This window comes from Poecilia mexicana, unplaced genomic scaffold (assembly GCF_051168715.1).
Source record: "Poecilia mexicana isolate PSO_F unplaced genomic scaffold, ASM5116871v1 scaffold_14, whole genome shotgun sequence".
NCBI lineage: Eukaryota > Metazoa > Chordata > Actinopteri > Cyprinodontiformes > Poeciliidae > Poecilia > Poecilia mexicana.
This window is the reverse complement of record NW_028263383.1, coordinates 608,919-623,346: the sequence shown is the minus strand read 5'-3', so window position 1 is coordinate 623,346 and position 14,428 is coordinate 608,919. Positions and strand designations below refer to the sequence as shown.

The 14,428-nt window shown below is 39.0% G+C and overlaps 1 protein-coding gene and 1 long non-coding RNA gene across 9 annotated transcripts in view; one reads left to right on the top strand and one right to left on the bottom strand.

The window, feature by feature from the left end:
• Positions 1-14,428, bottom strand: part of LOC148155417 (uncharacterized) — a 354,212-nt gene that overhangs the window by 81,092 nt on the left and 258,692 nt on the right. The window lies entirely within an intron of this gene.
• LOC106914853 (unconventional myosin-XVIIIa) overlaps positions 1-14,428 on the top strand; it is an 83,893-nt gene that overhangs the window by 2,329 nt on the left and 67,136 nt on the right. For 4 of the 5 annotated variants that reach the window (XM_088012498.1, XM_088012499.1, XM_088012497.1 and 1 more), the window contains exon 2: positions 861-1,920. In XM_088012498.1, coding sequence (XP_087868624.1) covers positions 955-1,920 — 966 coding nt within the window. In that variant the 5' untranslated portion in view covers positions 861-954. Of the gene's footprint in view, positions 1-860; positions 1,921-7,644; positions 7,752-8,402; positions 8,471-8,592; positions 8,617-9,775; positions 10,553-12,633; positions 12,712-12,893; positions 12,966-14,428 lie in introns of those variants that run through there. The other variant, XM_088012500.1, reaches the window with a different exon arrangement.

Here is a 14,428-nt window from a genome sequence, read left to right as displayed (position 1 = left end):
GGAAGAGTGTTGACAGGACAGGGTATGCTCTACATATGTAGCCTTAAAGGTAAACAGTGATTAGATGAAAGACAAAGGTCAAAAGTTTATATGTAGAGGGAGTCAACATACATGTGAAAAAGGTGTTCTAGTTAATGGAGACCAAAATTGAACACCATAATCAATATGTAGAGCTCTGACCTGTGATGGCTATTCTTCAACTAGAAAAGAAAAAACTGGTCCAAGACCTATTAGGGGTGGAGTATAAATCCAAAATCACTTTTAAGGTTTTTATTTTTGAAAAATAAGGATCATGTATCCATACCCTTCCAGTTCATGCACTAATTCAGGGGTGCCCAAGTCCATTACTCAAGATCTACCATCCTGCAAGTTTTACATGTCTTCTTTCTCAAACATGTCTGAATCAAATGGCACATCAGCATCTACTAACTCTGCAAAGGCTTGAAAATTAGCCATTCATTTGATTCAGGTGTGTAGTAGCAGATATACATCTAAAAGTTGCAGGATAGTAGAGCTCAAGGCACCCCTCCTGTAGTTTGAGATAGTTTATAATGCAAAATCTTTCAAAAATATATCATACTTTGTGGTTGTAATATGACAGAATAAAATCCTCACTATATGTTAATATTTTGGCAAAGCAGTAGCAACAAGCAGAAATAAATTTTAAAGTAATTCAGGTATGCTTCATTTATGCTTAGAATTATGTTTCTTTTAAGGCACCAGTTATTTTTTTTCTCAGATTTAACAGGTTTTCCAGTAAGGCTTTGATTGGAGCTGTGTGAATGTCAGTGTTTCCAGTAAAATTCTAAAAATCTCATATTCTTTTTTCTTTTTCTTCTTACTTGACTTCCCATCCATAGCGTATGCTCCCACATATTTTAATAAGACTCTGATGCAAAAGTTGGACCCCCTTAAACAAATTAATCTGCTGAGTAACAACAAAGAACCTGAAGCATGTTTCACCTAATCAAGAAAGACAAGGAGAAGGAAAAGGAGCTGGGCAAAAAGGAAAAGAAGGACAAGAAAGAGAAAAAAGAACGGATGTCCCAGTCAGAGTTGAAAAGCCTGGAAGAGATGAGCATACGTAGGGGGCTCTTCCATGTGAACAGAGCGAGCACCAAGAGGCAATCTAGGACCAAGCTAGAGATCTCTAACCCTATTCCAATTAAAGTGGCTAGTAACGCAGAGCTTTCTCTGACAAGTGTAGAGAAAGATTATCTTCCCAATACCCAGGAGCCTGACACAAGACAAACGTCTGCAAGTACCTCTGGTGAAGATCAGATTTGTAATCAAGTGGAACCTCAGCGCTGCTCTGTAAAGGAGAGAGCAGCTAAATTTGGGGAACTGGCTAAGACCAATTCATCAGTGAGTCAGAGGCAAGCAACTATGAGTCAAAAGAGTATAGATGGTAGCAACCCAAGTCTCTCAGATCAGAGCAGGTCTACCTTCAATTCAGTGTCCTTTCCCAACCCAAAAGGCACTGCTAAGGTTCACGTTCCTGAGATTGTAGAGAAGACCTTCCCTGGCGTAGACCTACAGTTGCCTGTGCTCATCACTCCACCAGTACCAGATCCAAGAGAGCTTGAGATTCAGAGGCGAAACACAGGGGACTTTGGCTTCTCTTTGAGGAGGACCACCATGATTGAGAGACAACAGGACGGAAGCGTGTGCCGGCAAGTTGTACATTTTGCAGAACCAGGCGCAGGTACCAAGGACTGGGCTTTGGGCCTGGTTCCAGGAGACAGGCTTGTGGAAATCAATGGAATCAACGTGGAGAGCAAAAACAGGGATGAAATTGTGGAGATGATCCGTCAGTCAGGAGAGGCAGTCCGGCTAAAGGTGCAGCCGATTTTGGAGCTTAGCGAGTTGAACCGCAGCTGGCTGAGGACCATTCAAGCTCTGCCCAAAGATATCTTCGATGTGAGTACAATTTTACACCTACTATTCCAAGTGCTTTCCTGTTTTTGCCTTGGGCTATAATTATGTGATGGGTCTTGTGGTCATTCCTACTTAGAAGAATTCCTCTGTACTTATCCAAAGTAATTGGTCAGTGCACTCTTTTAACCATGCAGTCTATAAACCCAAATATCAGATAACCTATTTACTCGTCAACATCATTTCTTTTGTCATTATGCTTCTATTATTGATTAGGGATGTTGTCAGAAGTCAGAGAGGCTTCTATCTCAATGTAGTGTCACATTTCCTCGTAACAAGTCATTGAGAATGTTCTGGCATTGAGAATACCTAAATTCAAAGCATGTATTTTTTTTTTCATTTTCTTCCAACAAACACAATTACATTTTAAAAGGGTACCAATAAATGCCAAACCAGCAAAGAACCTGGCTTATCAAATTATGGCGACCAAGAAACAGAATAGCAAACAAAAAGCTCACTAATATTTTTTTTAAACTGGACTATGAGAGTGATTTGACTGAGGGGACAAAAAAAGAGACATCTGGACATAAAACAAAAATAAGTAGAATGTGGCTTATTGACAATGATACAATACCTTTGTGTTATCAGATTCTTTCATGATATATTTACTGTCTCCCCCTACGTTGGGTGAGTTTAAGAAAGGTTTCTTGCTGCACAGGAAACTCCAAAACTCCTTTTGCAAATGCAGCTTAATGCGGGTTTCCTAAAGTGAGTGTCCATGTAGTTCGGACGTATTTGTTGACAAATTAAGTTTGCTGGATGTAGCGTTTTGTGCCATATTATTTTTACATTTACAAGAAGGTTTTAAATGTTTAGTACAACATATTTTTATATTATATTATAAGATCACTGGTCTGCATGTAAGGATCTTAAACTCATTTTAAAACTGATTTCATGCCTGGAATACAGACTTAATGAACTAATAATTGAGATTATAGAACATTCAAAAATTAAGCATTTTTGGATTTGCAGTGTTGTTTTTCCTGAGTCAGTTATCAGTATTTAAGCAAGAAAAAGATCCCCACCCCTTCATCTGTTATCTTTCTTCATGTCTAGATAATGGGTATAACTGTTATGACACCAGTAATGTGATTTTGTGCTTGCTTGTATGGGGGAGTGTCTAGCGTGTGTGTATGGGTCTGTTTTGAAAGAGAGAATGTGTTCGGGTGTACATATAATCCCCCTGCCCGCCCCCCATCCCTTTGAGACCAAACAATGGGACGCTGAAAGAAACAACGGCTCGAACGCCACCACAGCCGATGGCCATATGGTCTGGTAAGACTTGGCTGGCGGCCCGTTCGGAGCTCTTTTCTCCAGTATAATCGTGGGCAGCAAGCAGAGGGCCATTAAGTTAAACTCTTTATTAGCTGGCACAACAAACACCTTAATTTGCGCTTAGTGCTGTCTGTTGTCCTGGCAGAAGAGTTCAGAGAACAGGCTTGTCTTGGCCTGGTAGTATGCTATTAAGTCAGTTACATCAAGAAAGTTGGGTGAATTTGGTGAGTTTAGTTTGATGTACACACTAGAAAATACATGTACAGAGTTCATTTGCTGTTTTTAAAGAGCTGTTTGTCCTTTTCTACGTTGTTCCACATCCAGCCTGTCTAGCTAATTATGAGACAGGGCAAATGAAAGAAAATGTGCTTGTGAGGGTGACCCAGAACCAACAGAACTATTTATAGGTAGTTATAATAAGAACATGTTCTGAATCTGGAGCTCTGCTTCTCAAATTTGATTTGTGAAGCTTGACCATGTGGTATTTTATTAGTTTTTTTTCCGTTGTTTTATTGAAATGTGATTAACTGCCTCATGTACATGCGAAGATTGATGATGCTCTCTTGTGTGTCTGGTTGACATGGAGCTATAGCCAGATGATGATTGCAAGTGAGCAGTGACTTTGTGGAATGACTTTGTCATCAATGTGACGTTGCCCAGCAACCACTGTAACTGCAGGGAGAATACGATAATAATAAGCCTGTTACTGAACAAAAAGTGGCTGGACTGGTATCAGCTAAACACCTGCTCTCTTGCGCTGCACTGTCTGTCCCTTTTTTTTTTTTTTTTCCTGCTCTGCTTCATCATCATACGGTTTCTGATTACAACTCTGGTCTGCTTTTGACTGCTTAATACCCCCCTTAGTTTTTCACACTAATCTGTCATCACTCCTCCCTTCCCCCCCAAAAATAAAATCTTTTTCTCAATCTAAATCCATCAAGCTCAAAATAAGTCTTGCATTATCTGATAAGATTAGCATATTTGTCATTCTTAAAAAGTCAGTAGCAGATCCCCAACAACTGTTTTACTGTTCTGGAGGCAAAAAGAGAGGCTAAACTTGATTAAAGTAGTTAAATTTTTTTGTATTGGCCTGTTGTATTTTGAGCTGTAACATCAAACACTTTCCTGCTGTATGTTTGAGCCAAAATCCATTTGAAATGACTTTGTTTTTGATATTTATTTAGTAATTATTGTTTGTTGTTTTGGTGCACATATCTGCATAACTGCTTTATATTATACTCCTGCATTTATAATGCATTGTATAGTTATATGAGGCCTGGTGTTGTATAGTTCACAAGTGGTTTTAGAAGACAGAAATTATTAAATGCCGTCATGTCTTCTACAACCTGTCTAGTCAGATTGCATTATCCCCATTGTCAGTGGGCGGATACAACATGGGAAGTAGTTTCAAACAGGAATTAGAAACGGGAGGAGTATAAAATGACCTGGTTTATGACAAATCTTAAAAACACAAGGTCATTCTTTTCTTTCTATTCTATTGAACTCATACGTAAAAACGGTAAGCAAAATTGGATCCTTTTATTTTGGGTCTTGAAAGCAACAGGAACTAAAAATCACATACTGTGTGACAGATACCTGACATTCCAGGGTGTGTTACAGACACCCATTAATTTTCCTTGAGGTGTATTTACTTGCTTGACACCTACTTTTCTTGTTGGCAATTAGGAACTATGCTTGTACTGCATGTACATCATTAGTTTTACCACCAAATGTGTGAGAAAATGTTCATGCTTTAGAATCAATTCTGATCTTTGATCTCTGGTTAGACTGGAAGACGTAACTTTGTGTGACACATTTTAATGTAGTTTGAAATTATAATCACTTTAATTCTATTAGTTTAGAATCCACAACACAGGTATTCAGCAAGTCAATCACGCCCAATTCATATTCAATTAATTTCAATTTAAAAGTACTTAATTAAATGTTATTGCTCATATTAGTCATGTTTCTTCAGAGATTTGTAGAGGCTGTTTGGCTGTGAGCAGGAAGGATGTCCTGTAGCGGTCTGTATCGCGGCAGTTCTGAAGAAGCCTCCGATTGAAGACACTGTTGTTGTTGTGTGACAGTCTCATGAAGAGGATACTCAAAGATGTTTTCTTTATTTTTAAGAAGAAATAATCATGACCACACCATAATCATTATTGATTCCACAGTCATGCCTTGAACAGAAGCAACCTGCTTCTATTGTTTAGAAGCAGGTTTAGAAGCCTTTGCAAGGCTAAACAACTGATGTTGTTGCCCCAACAGATGATTTCAGAAAAGATTACGCTCTCTACAACAGACTTATAGTAGAAATGCAGCATCTTGCCGCAAACACTGAAAGACCTAAGCTTCCTAAAGACGTGAAGTCTGCTCTGTCCCTTCCTGTAGGTACTGTGGTCGCTGTGGTATCTGCAGTTCAGTTTGTATTCCAGGTGAACACTGACTGTATTTGTAGTCCTCAACCACCTTCACTTCACTTCAGCCACCCTTGAATAATTAAAACTTAGCCCCCCCTGTAGAAACACTTAGAACTGCCTATATTCAGTAGTCGACACACCACATGTAACTTAATATGCATTGATATGTACAATGAAAACATCCTGGCACTACTGCAGAAGCTAATATTGTCAATCCTCGTTATTTCAGTTATTGGGGTTACTGTCAAACAGCATCAAGGACTTCAGCTCCTTGACTGGCTACTTTGTCAGTGCTAGCAGTAGCATTGTGCCAAGTTCCATCTTCCCAAGCTGCAATTTCTCTTGAATGTTTTAGGTATGCACTACAAAATTAATTGGTGAATAGGTGGATTTCTGCAAATAAGTTGGAGTTGTTTCACAGAAAAATTCGGAAATGCTGAAATATGAATAGGCAGAGGCCCACTGTATAATCAAAATCAGTTCATTTTAAAATGCTATTTGATAAAAAAAACAAGCTGTCTATTATCCTGAGCTAGTATATGGTGATGATGAAGGGGAGTCACTCCTTTTTGGCAATAAGAGCCCTGCAGCACAACCCGTCGTGTAGATAACTGCTCTGTCAGTTGAGGCTTCCGTTGGCTCAGCACTATTTTACTGCTGCGACTCACCATGCTGGTACATGCTTCTGTACTTTATCCCTGGGACATTAACCTTGCATACAAGAAAAGTGTAAAGTCTGCTGTTAGTCTTCGCTTTATGTTACAGTTCATGAGCCAGGTAACTAAATTCAAAGTACGGAAGGGTTTATCTGGGTCAGAATCACTGGTTTCTGTGCTGTACAGTGTTTAATCTTTACTCTGTGCAAGCCATGTGTGGACAAATAGTCCACACATTGCTGCGTCCCAGTAACAGACTCCGGGGATTAGCAGTCTGTGCTAGACAGAGCAGGAATGCTGCATGTGTGACTGGATACTGCTCGCTGTTAACATTCAAATGTATGGGCTTAGCAAGAAAATTTATCCTCTTTTATCTGTTTGGAGCGTTTTACAGGAAGGCTTAATTTTTGCACATGTTTGACTGGACATTTGCATTTATATGTAACACCAGATGCCTTTGCTTTTATCATGTCTGGATCCAAAATGCACTTGATTTGATCACCAGATAGCTGATGTTCAGATGTTTGTGAATAAAGTGCTTGATTGGGGTGATTCATTCCTACCTAGTTCAGCCAGTTTCTGCGTTTCCTTGTCTTTGTTTCTCTGCTGCGTGCCAAGCTGACATTGAGGTAAATATCCGCCTTTTAGTCATTCCTCCCTAAATGAGGAATGACCCAACTGGTTTTACAACAATGACGTTTCAGACATTTTTTTTTTATTTTTAGAGACCGGATAGGTAGGTTTAACTTTAATGTCAATTAGTTAAATACATTACTAATAAACTTTGGTATGTTGTGTTTGGTTGTTCATTTTCTTGCAAAAAAGCAACATAGCATAGAATGTGGGTCAACAGAGTGCAAAACCAGACCATGGTGTGAACTGTAGGTATATAGCTCCCTCTTGTGGTTTTAAATATAAAGTAACCAACATGTCATACAATTTAAAGATGCATCGTGGCCTTGGGTAAAAGAATTTACGCTGTTTTTTATGACTTAAAAAGCCTTTTACTAAATATCTTTCCATTAAAGTAACCAGATATGCGTTGTTCCATTGTTTTGTTTTTGTTTTGTTCATAAGAACCTTCTGGGAGGCTTAAAAATGTTTAAGCACTGCTTGATTAGTAAGTCTTTATTTTGGATTCTTTGTCACGAGGAGGCCAACGTGGCAGTGAGATAAGGCGGTAACAGTAGTTTTGGAAACTCTATTAATATCCCCTCTGTATTTCAGCAGCTGTCCCTCTTCCATCCCCCGGCCCAGCTCTTCTCACATTACTCCCCCCTGCTCTCCATCCCCCAGTCTCACTGTGCAGCTCGGACTATGTCCCCACCCTCGAGATCACCCTCCCTCTCAGGGCTTTGAGTGTGCATGCTCCCGTCAGATTCAGGTCTTACCCTACCTTTAGGTGTGACTGGACCGCTCCTGCGTCTGAGGCAAGATCAGAAGGTTAACCAGGCCCAGAGAGGAGGTAATGGGTTTGAACCTCTGGCAGATTGAGTGTGCTGTATGAGTAGGGTGATCTTCTCAGGGCTAACCTCTAGCACTTCCATTAGAGCTCTGATAGGGTCTTAGAATGGCCTCCCTTGCTACTCAACCTACTATTTATAGGAGTGGACGCTGATGAAAGCAGGGCCTGAGATGGTGGAGTAGTTGCTGTGTAGCTAATTCTTGCTGTGGTATCACCTTGTTTTAGTTTAACTTTTGAGAAACTGCTGGAAGTTCTAAAAACTTTTAGAAATTATATACACGTCTGTGATATATTACTATTATATAGTGTTTGTTGCGGTTTTTGTACTGTTGGAAACATCTTTTGTGTCGTTTCCTCTGTCATGGATTACCCAATTTGTTCTATTCTTTTTAACGGAACACATCTAATATATAATACATTTACTGCATTGACATAATTTCATCATTTTATTCATGTTTTTTTTATTGTCAGTGCTTTACAGTCTCTCTGATCTTTTGCTGAATAACCCGTTGTGCTGAAATAAAGTCTACAGTATTCCATCGCTTATCCCTGAACTTTATTTCTTTCATTTTAGCCACAACCTTCATCCCTTCTTCTCTGGCTGACTCCCATTTTCTCCCTCATTCCATTATTTTGTTCTCCATATTCCAGTGTAAATCCATGACTTCTGGCCTGTCACCATGGCGTACAGATCACGCTTCTCCTTCTGGGAGCAAAAGGTGTTTCACCTCTGCATCATGTTGATTGTTGCCTGTACATAAATATTTATTCTGATGTGTAGAGTGTTGGTTTGCATAGTGTGATCATTCTGTTTTTTGTTTGGCTATGTCTTTTTATATAGGCTAAAGTTGAGAACAAAACAGAAGTAAGTTGTCTTTCAGATGCATGTGTTGCCAGCACGTATTCATTTAATGTCTGCTTGGTTCAAATATCACAATGAGCTATATTGAAATAACTTGGAGTGGTTTTGAGAGTTTAGCTTTTCATTTTAATGTTTAATGCAGTTTCTTGTTAAGACATTGTTTTTGTTGACAGAACTGATAATGGCATGTTTGTTTATGAGAAGTTTTACACATTTAAAAGAATTATCCAAGCAATCTGACAAAACAAGGGGGTCATTTAATTGCTAAAGTTCTAATGTCACATGTTTTGGTGAAATAAATTGTTTCTCCAATGGATGGCACGTTTAGATGCACTGATTAGTATTTTGTGCTCAATTTCTGATGAATACTTCTGCAAAAACCTTGTCTGGTTCTGATTTCAGCTGACTAAAATATTGTAAGCAATTAAATTCTTTTTTATGCTTTGTGGAAGAAATGTCAAAATAATCTCTCCTAACACTAATCCTAAAATAAAATAAAACATGAATCTTCACTGATGCTGAAGCTGGTTGAGCCTTCCTAGTCATTAAGAACCTCAAGACCGAAGAGTGTTATCAGCATGGCATAGTAGTGTTTAGATAAGATGTGATTATTGATCAGAAAAAAATAAATAAATTTAGTTTCTGACCGGCCAATCACCATTTAGAGCCAGCCAAGTTTTAAATCCAACACCAACCAATTTCTTAGTGCACCTCTATTAATTCCTTAAATGCAAAGCATGAACAATCAATTAAGGATTATATTGGAGTCATTGACCCTTCACCCTAATATTTGCAAGCTGGAGCACTTTTCTTCACCGCTTTTATTAGCAGGTAGAGTTTCTGGGGCTGTATTGCCACCAAGACTGTTATTCAGAAAAATTACTTCTCAATATGCATGTGCATATCAATTTAAACTTTCCCATTAACTTTTAAATTTGAAATTGTTGGGCTGTGCTGAATTTATTGGCCTGACAGAATTACTTGACCGCAAGTTTAAAATATGCAAATTAAAGTCCAGCTTAGAGTTCCATTCAGAATAATCTCCTTGAAACTTTCTCAACTCAGAACTTGCTTGCCCCAAACTGAGAGTTTTTTTTTCTTCTTCTTCCTGTATCAACCACCAATGGAATAATCTATACCATCTTACTTTGCTTCTGTCCAGTCTGACAGTAGTCAGCCTCAGTCAGTCACTAATCCTGTCGCAGACACAGCCAGTGGTCCACAACTGACTGCATCATCAGCTGAAGGGTCCAAAAGTAACGGTGCCATGGTGGGACCGGATACTCCTGAGCAGGAGGAGAGCACTGGTGGTAAAAAGGTGGTACGAGTTGTGAGGAGAGTTGTCAGGCGGGTGGTGCCTGCTGGTACAGAAGAGCAGAGTCAGCCCACAGCATCGAATACGACTCTAACAAAACCTAAGGCTGCTGGAGAGGACAAAGATGACATATCTGTGGGACTGGCCAGTTTGATGGGCAGAGTTCGAACCAAGGAGCACCGACCTCGTACCCGCACTCAGGACCGCAAAGAGGATACAAAAGAGGAAGTGAAGCAGCAAGAAGAGGAGGAGAAAGAGAAGGCAGAAGAAGAGGAGGTAAAATCATCAGTGGAAAAACAAGAAGAGGTCTCATCTGTTGCACCAACTGCAGCTCCAAACCCAGTGCCACCAAAGGCAAACCCCCTCACCCCTCCACCTGGTTTTTTACCCCCTCCAAAACCAAATCCTTTGGTACCACCTGCTGGTTTCATTCCTGCACCCAAACAGAATCCATTGACTCCACCACCTGGTTTTATCCCTGCCAAACTGACCAGCCTAGCACCTTCCAAACAAAATCTCTTGATGCGACCTCCAGGGTTCATTCCTGTTCCAAAGACAGATCCTCTGGCTCCTCCTGCAGGCTTCATCCCAAAGCCTCGTCTGTTTGGTATAAAGAAACCAGAGGTATTGAGTTAACATGTGCATGTTTGCCTTTTTCTCTGTGTGTAGCATGCCTTTTAACAATAATACACAAGGAAATCATCACGTAGATACATTGTCCTCCAACATCAACATATGGAATCAGTCTGCGTAATCTTTACTGTTAGCAAAATCACTTTAACAAGATAGTTTTTATTTCATAAAAACACTTGGTATAACAAAGACACCCTGAGTGATTAGAAGCAGAGGGCATGCACAAGCTCATGATAAGGCTTCATCAGTGTGTACTCATTTCCTGCACTGTGGTTGTCTGGCCAGTTCAAACTGTCTGTGAGCACTGAGCTGTGACTCCTTACCATCACTTTCTGCCAGAATAGATATGGGGCTTTGTTCTGTCTGCCATAGACGGGTAAGTAAAGCCTTTAAATATTTCTTAAGGCACATTTTTAAATAATCAAGATAAAAACACTTGTGGTGTTCTCTGAAGTAATTAGTTGCTTTTGTCATACATTTTATATTACCTTTTGAGAACCAGAAACAATGTATTTTGTACATTGTTCAGGCTTATGGGTAAATCATTTTAGTTTAGTTCAATCATTTATTAGTTTCTTTTTTGTTTGACATAATTTGCATTGCCATAAGATGTCCATGAAATATGGAGTACAATGAGGTAATTGGCCCACAAGGCCAGACTCCAAGTAAATTACCCCAGAAATGCGCCATCTTGGTAAGATACCGGTAAATGGTGTTACATAGGAGCAGCATTACCAAGGCTTAAATTGTTTTTTCAAGGCTTATTCTGCTCTTTAGGAGAACCACCTCAGTGTCTAGCAATAGCACATCTTATGGAAATGGTCAGCTCATTATTTTCGTTTGCCGACAGCTGTACAGTGAGGATGATGTGATCGGATGTGACGATGAGCATTGTCCATATTTGTGGTTACATTTTAAGAGCACAAAGTTGACCCGTGCCTCGGAAAGCTATTTCTATTGTGCCAGAAATGCGTCAACATTTTATATATGTTTTAGCAATCTGTTTAATACACTATTGACTGACTAACAACATCATAGTTTTGGATATTTATTTAGAAACATTTTAAAATATCCTTACCGGTCAGACACATTCTCTGGATTGACATATCATGATTCTCTGTCTGCATTGGGGCAAGTATTAATGTTTGGTGCTGAGGCGATTATGGTGTAGGTTGCAGCGAACGGTAGCTTATAAGGCGTCTGATATAATCTTGTCAGCAGACAGAAGCAGATATGGGGCAAAACTGAATATACCCCTGTAGTTGCTAAAACTGTGTACAAGTATGTTCCATTGAAGTAATGTCAGCCGGAAACGTGTATAAATCTTTTTTGTTTTTTGAGAACCTTTCATTTCCATAATGCACTTCAATCAATTGCAAGTTACAGAGTTTACTAAGTCTTAAGTCCAATTCACATCTTTTTAAGAGATTCCTCTTGCTGAATACTGGGTGTTACAGCGGCCAGTAGATATGCAAAGTGTTGATTCAGTTTAGAAGGCTTTATTTACAATAGATCTCTTTATTTTTACGTACAACATTATCCTTAAATTGCTTTAATTCTTAAAGTTTTGGTAAATTCTTATTTTTTAAGTAGGGTCATTACAGGCGCATAAATAGGAAAAATAAAGATGCGTTCGTTTTTGCAGCTCTTGTTCCTTTATGACTTCTTAAGAGCTAATTTCGATTAACTCCGCTCTGGTTCCTTGGGAAGAACATCCTGCATGTTCAGCTAAGGCTTGTTTAAATTTTTTAAAATTACCCTCAAGAAATTAGCAGCAAATTGTTGTTGATACAACACAGATAAAAGCTGCGAACCATTTTATTCATTAACTGCACCTCCTAATGAAGCAATTTTCTTTAACAGCCATGTTCATTTCCTGATTGAGTCAACCGGAACACCAAATTACATGGGAGTGGCAGTAGTTGATGGTAGCTGTTTTAGACTAAGGTTAAAATAGAATGCAGCCTAAAACATAATTGTCAACTGTACTGCCATCGCCTCATCTTAATGTCATCTCTGTGTGCGCATGTTTTTCTCTGTGTGTTTGTGAATATTTGCATAAATGATGTAAGGTAAAGGAGACGTCTTGCTCCCCTGCGGTGCCCAACGGTAAACCATCCCCTGCTGCACAGGAGAATTCTGCTGCAAAGGTACACATTACAGTGTGTGCTTTTCACATTTAAAAGTACTACATATTTTTCTTTTTCACCATATTCTTTTATTTACTATCAGTTATCAGTTTTTCTTCCAGCAGTCAGTTACACGGGTTTCTTTTGGTCCATTAACATTACCTTCTGGCTGTGGATTTGCAATTGTTGCTGCTCGATTTTAGGCTCCTGAGCTGATTCCGTCTGAGGACGACCACAAGCGTGTCAGGAAGATCTTCACGCTAGACGGCAATAATGTAACTTATCTTTGCCCTGTTGCTGGTCTTTATTCGGCATGCTTGGTCGGGGCTTTTCTGACTACTAGCTTGACTCTGTTGCTTGCTTATCCAGACAGAAGGCAATTTTTCTGACAAGCTTTCAAATTCTGGAGTTAATCTGCCGAAGGACACAAGTCATATAAGTCATATAAGGTTCCTATTACTGAATCCTGACAGCAACAATATGAATCTATAATTTTTGCCAATTTTGGATCACACAGTTACAGTTAGAAGTTTACATGCGCATGTCTCAGGCATCGATATCCGATAAATTTGGACATTTCAAATATTTGATGCAATATTTATGCTACAGAGAGGGGCTGTTGTAAGTTGTAACGCAGAGAGGCCACATTATTGACATATAAAATGTTTGGGGTGGCTATTAGTTTTGGTCTTGTCATTTCTTTGGTTTTCTTCTTACAGTTAGGCACATCAATACAATATACTTGTCAAACTTTGTATAGATTTTGTCTGGGTTATTTTTGGAAAGCAGTATAATATAATGGTATTTTGCACAATTCTTCACAGCTGTGAGTTTTCCAAAATAAAATTGACAGTGGGGGGAGCACAGGAGTTGTCGTGTGATATTGACATCAGCACCATGCAAAAATAACTTGGCTTGGAAGTCTATGTACCGTTCTTTTGGGAACAGTAATGGCAAATTACTGGCCTGTTAGATCAGCCAGTGCCTCAAATTTAAATATGTATCTCTCACCTCTTCTTGGAAATTATTTCTAATTATTGTTTACGCTTTGAAATCCTGTTTCTTGTTGGTCACACACCATACCTACATCACTTTCCCGACCCTCAAAGCTTTCCTTGGGGTCAGCACTATGGCAGCTGTCAAACGTGGTGGTCACAGTATCAATTCAGTTTGCACCAGACTGACAACAGGCTTGTCAGTATTACCTGAATACTATTGCTTTCAAGAGGTGTGTCTGTGGCACAACACCAAGTAGTTTAAATGAACATTACCATTTCTGATTAGACATAAATATGGACCTGCAATTAAACCAACATTTTTATTGATGATTCTAAAAAAAGTATGTGGTTTCTCTCCATAATAAATTCAAGTTTGTTCACCAAAGTCTTGATTTTAAAAATCAGTGACTTATGATCAACCAGCTATGGAAAACAAACTGTTAAATGCATTATTAAACACCCCAGGTTTTTAGTATTCATGCCCATGATGATTGCATGAATCTTCTGACTGCTAAACGTAAATGCTTTCTAGATTTACGGTTTAATAACTAGATGAAATGAGAGGAAGTGAGAGTGGTTCTGATAATCTTTGGATCGTTATTTGTTGGTCATTCTTTAGTAACATCTCTTATATCAAATGTACTGTATTATGTATTTTTGTGAAGTAGCTACACTACGCTGATATAACTATTTTGCCACTTCTGGATGTTATGGCCATGAACTGCAATCAGTTATATGTG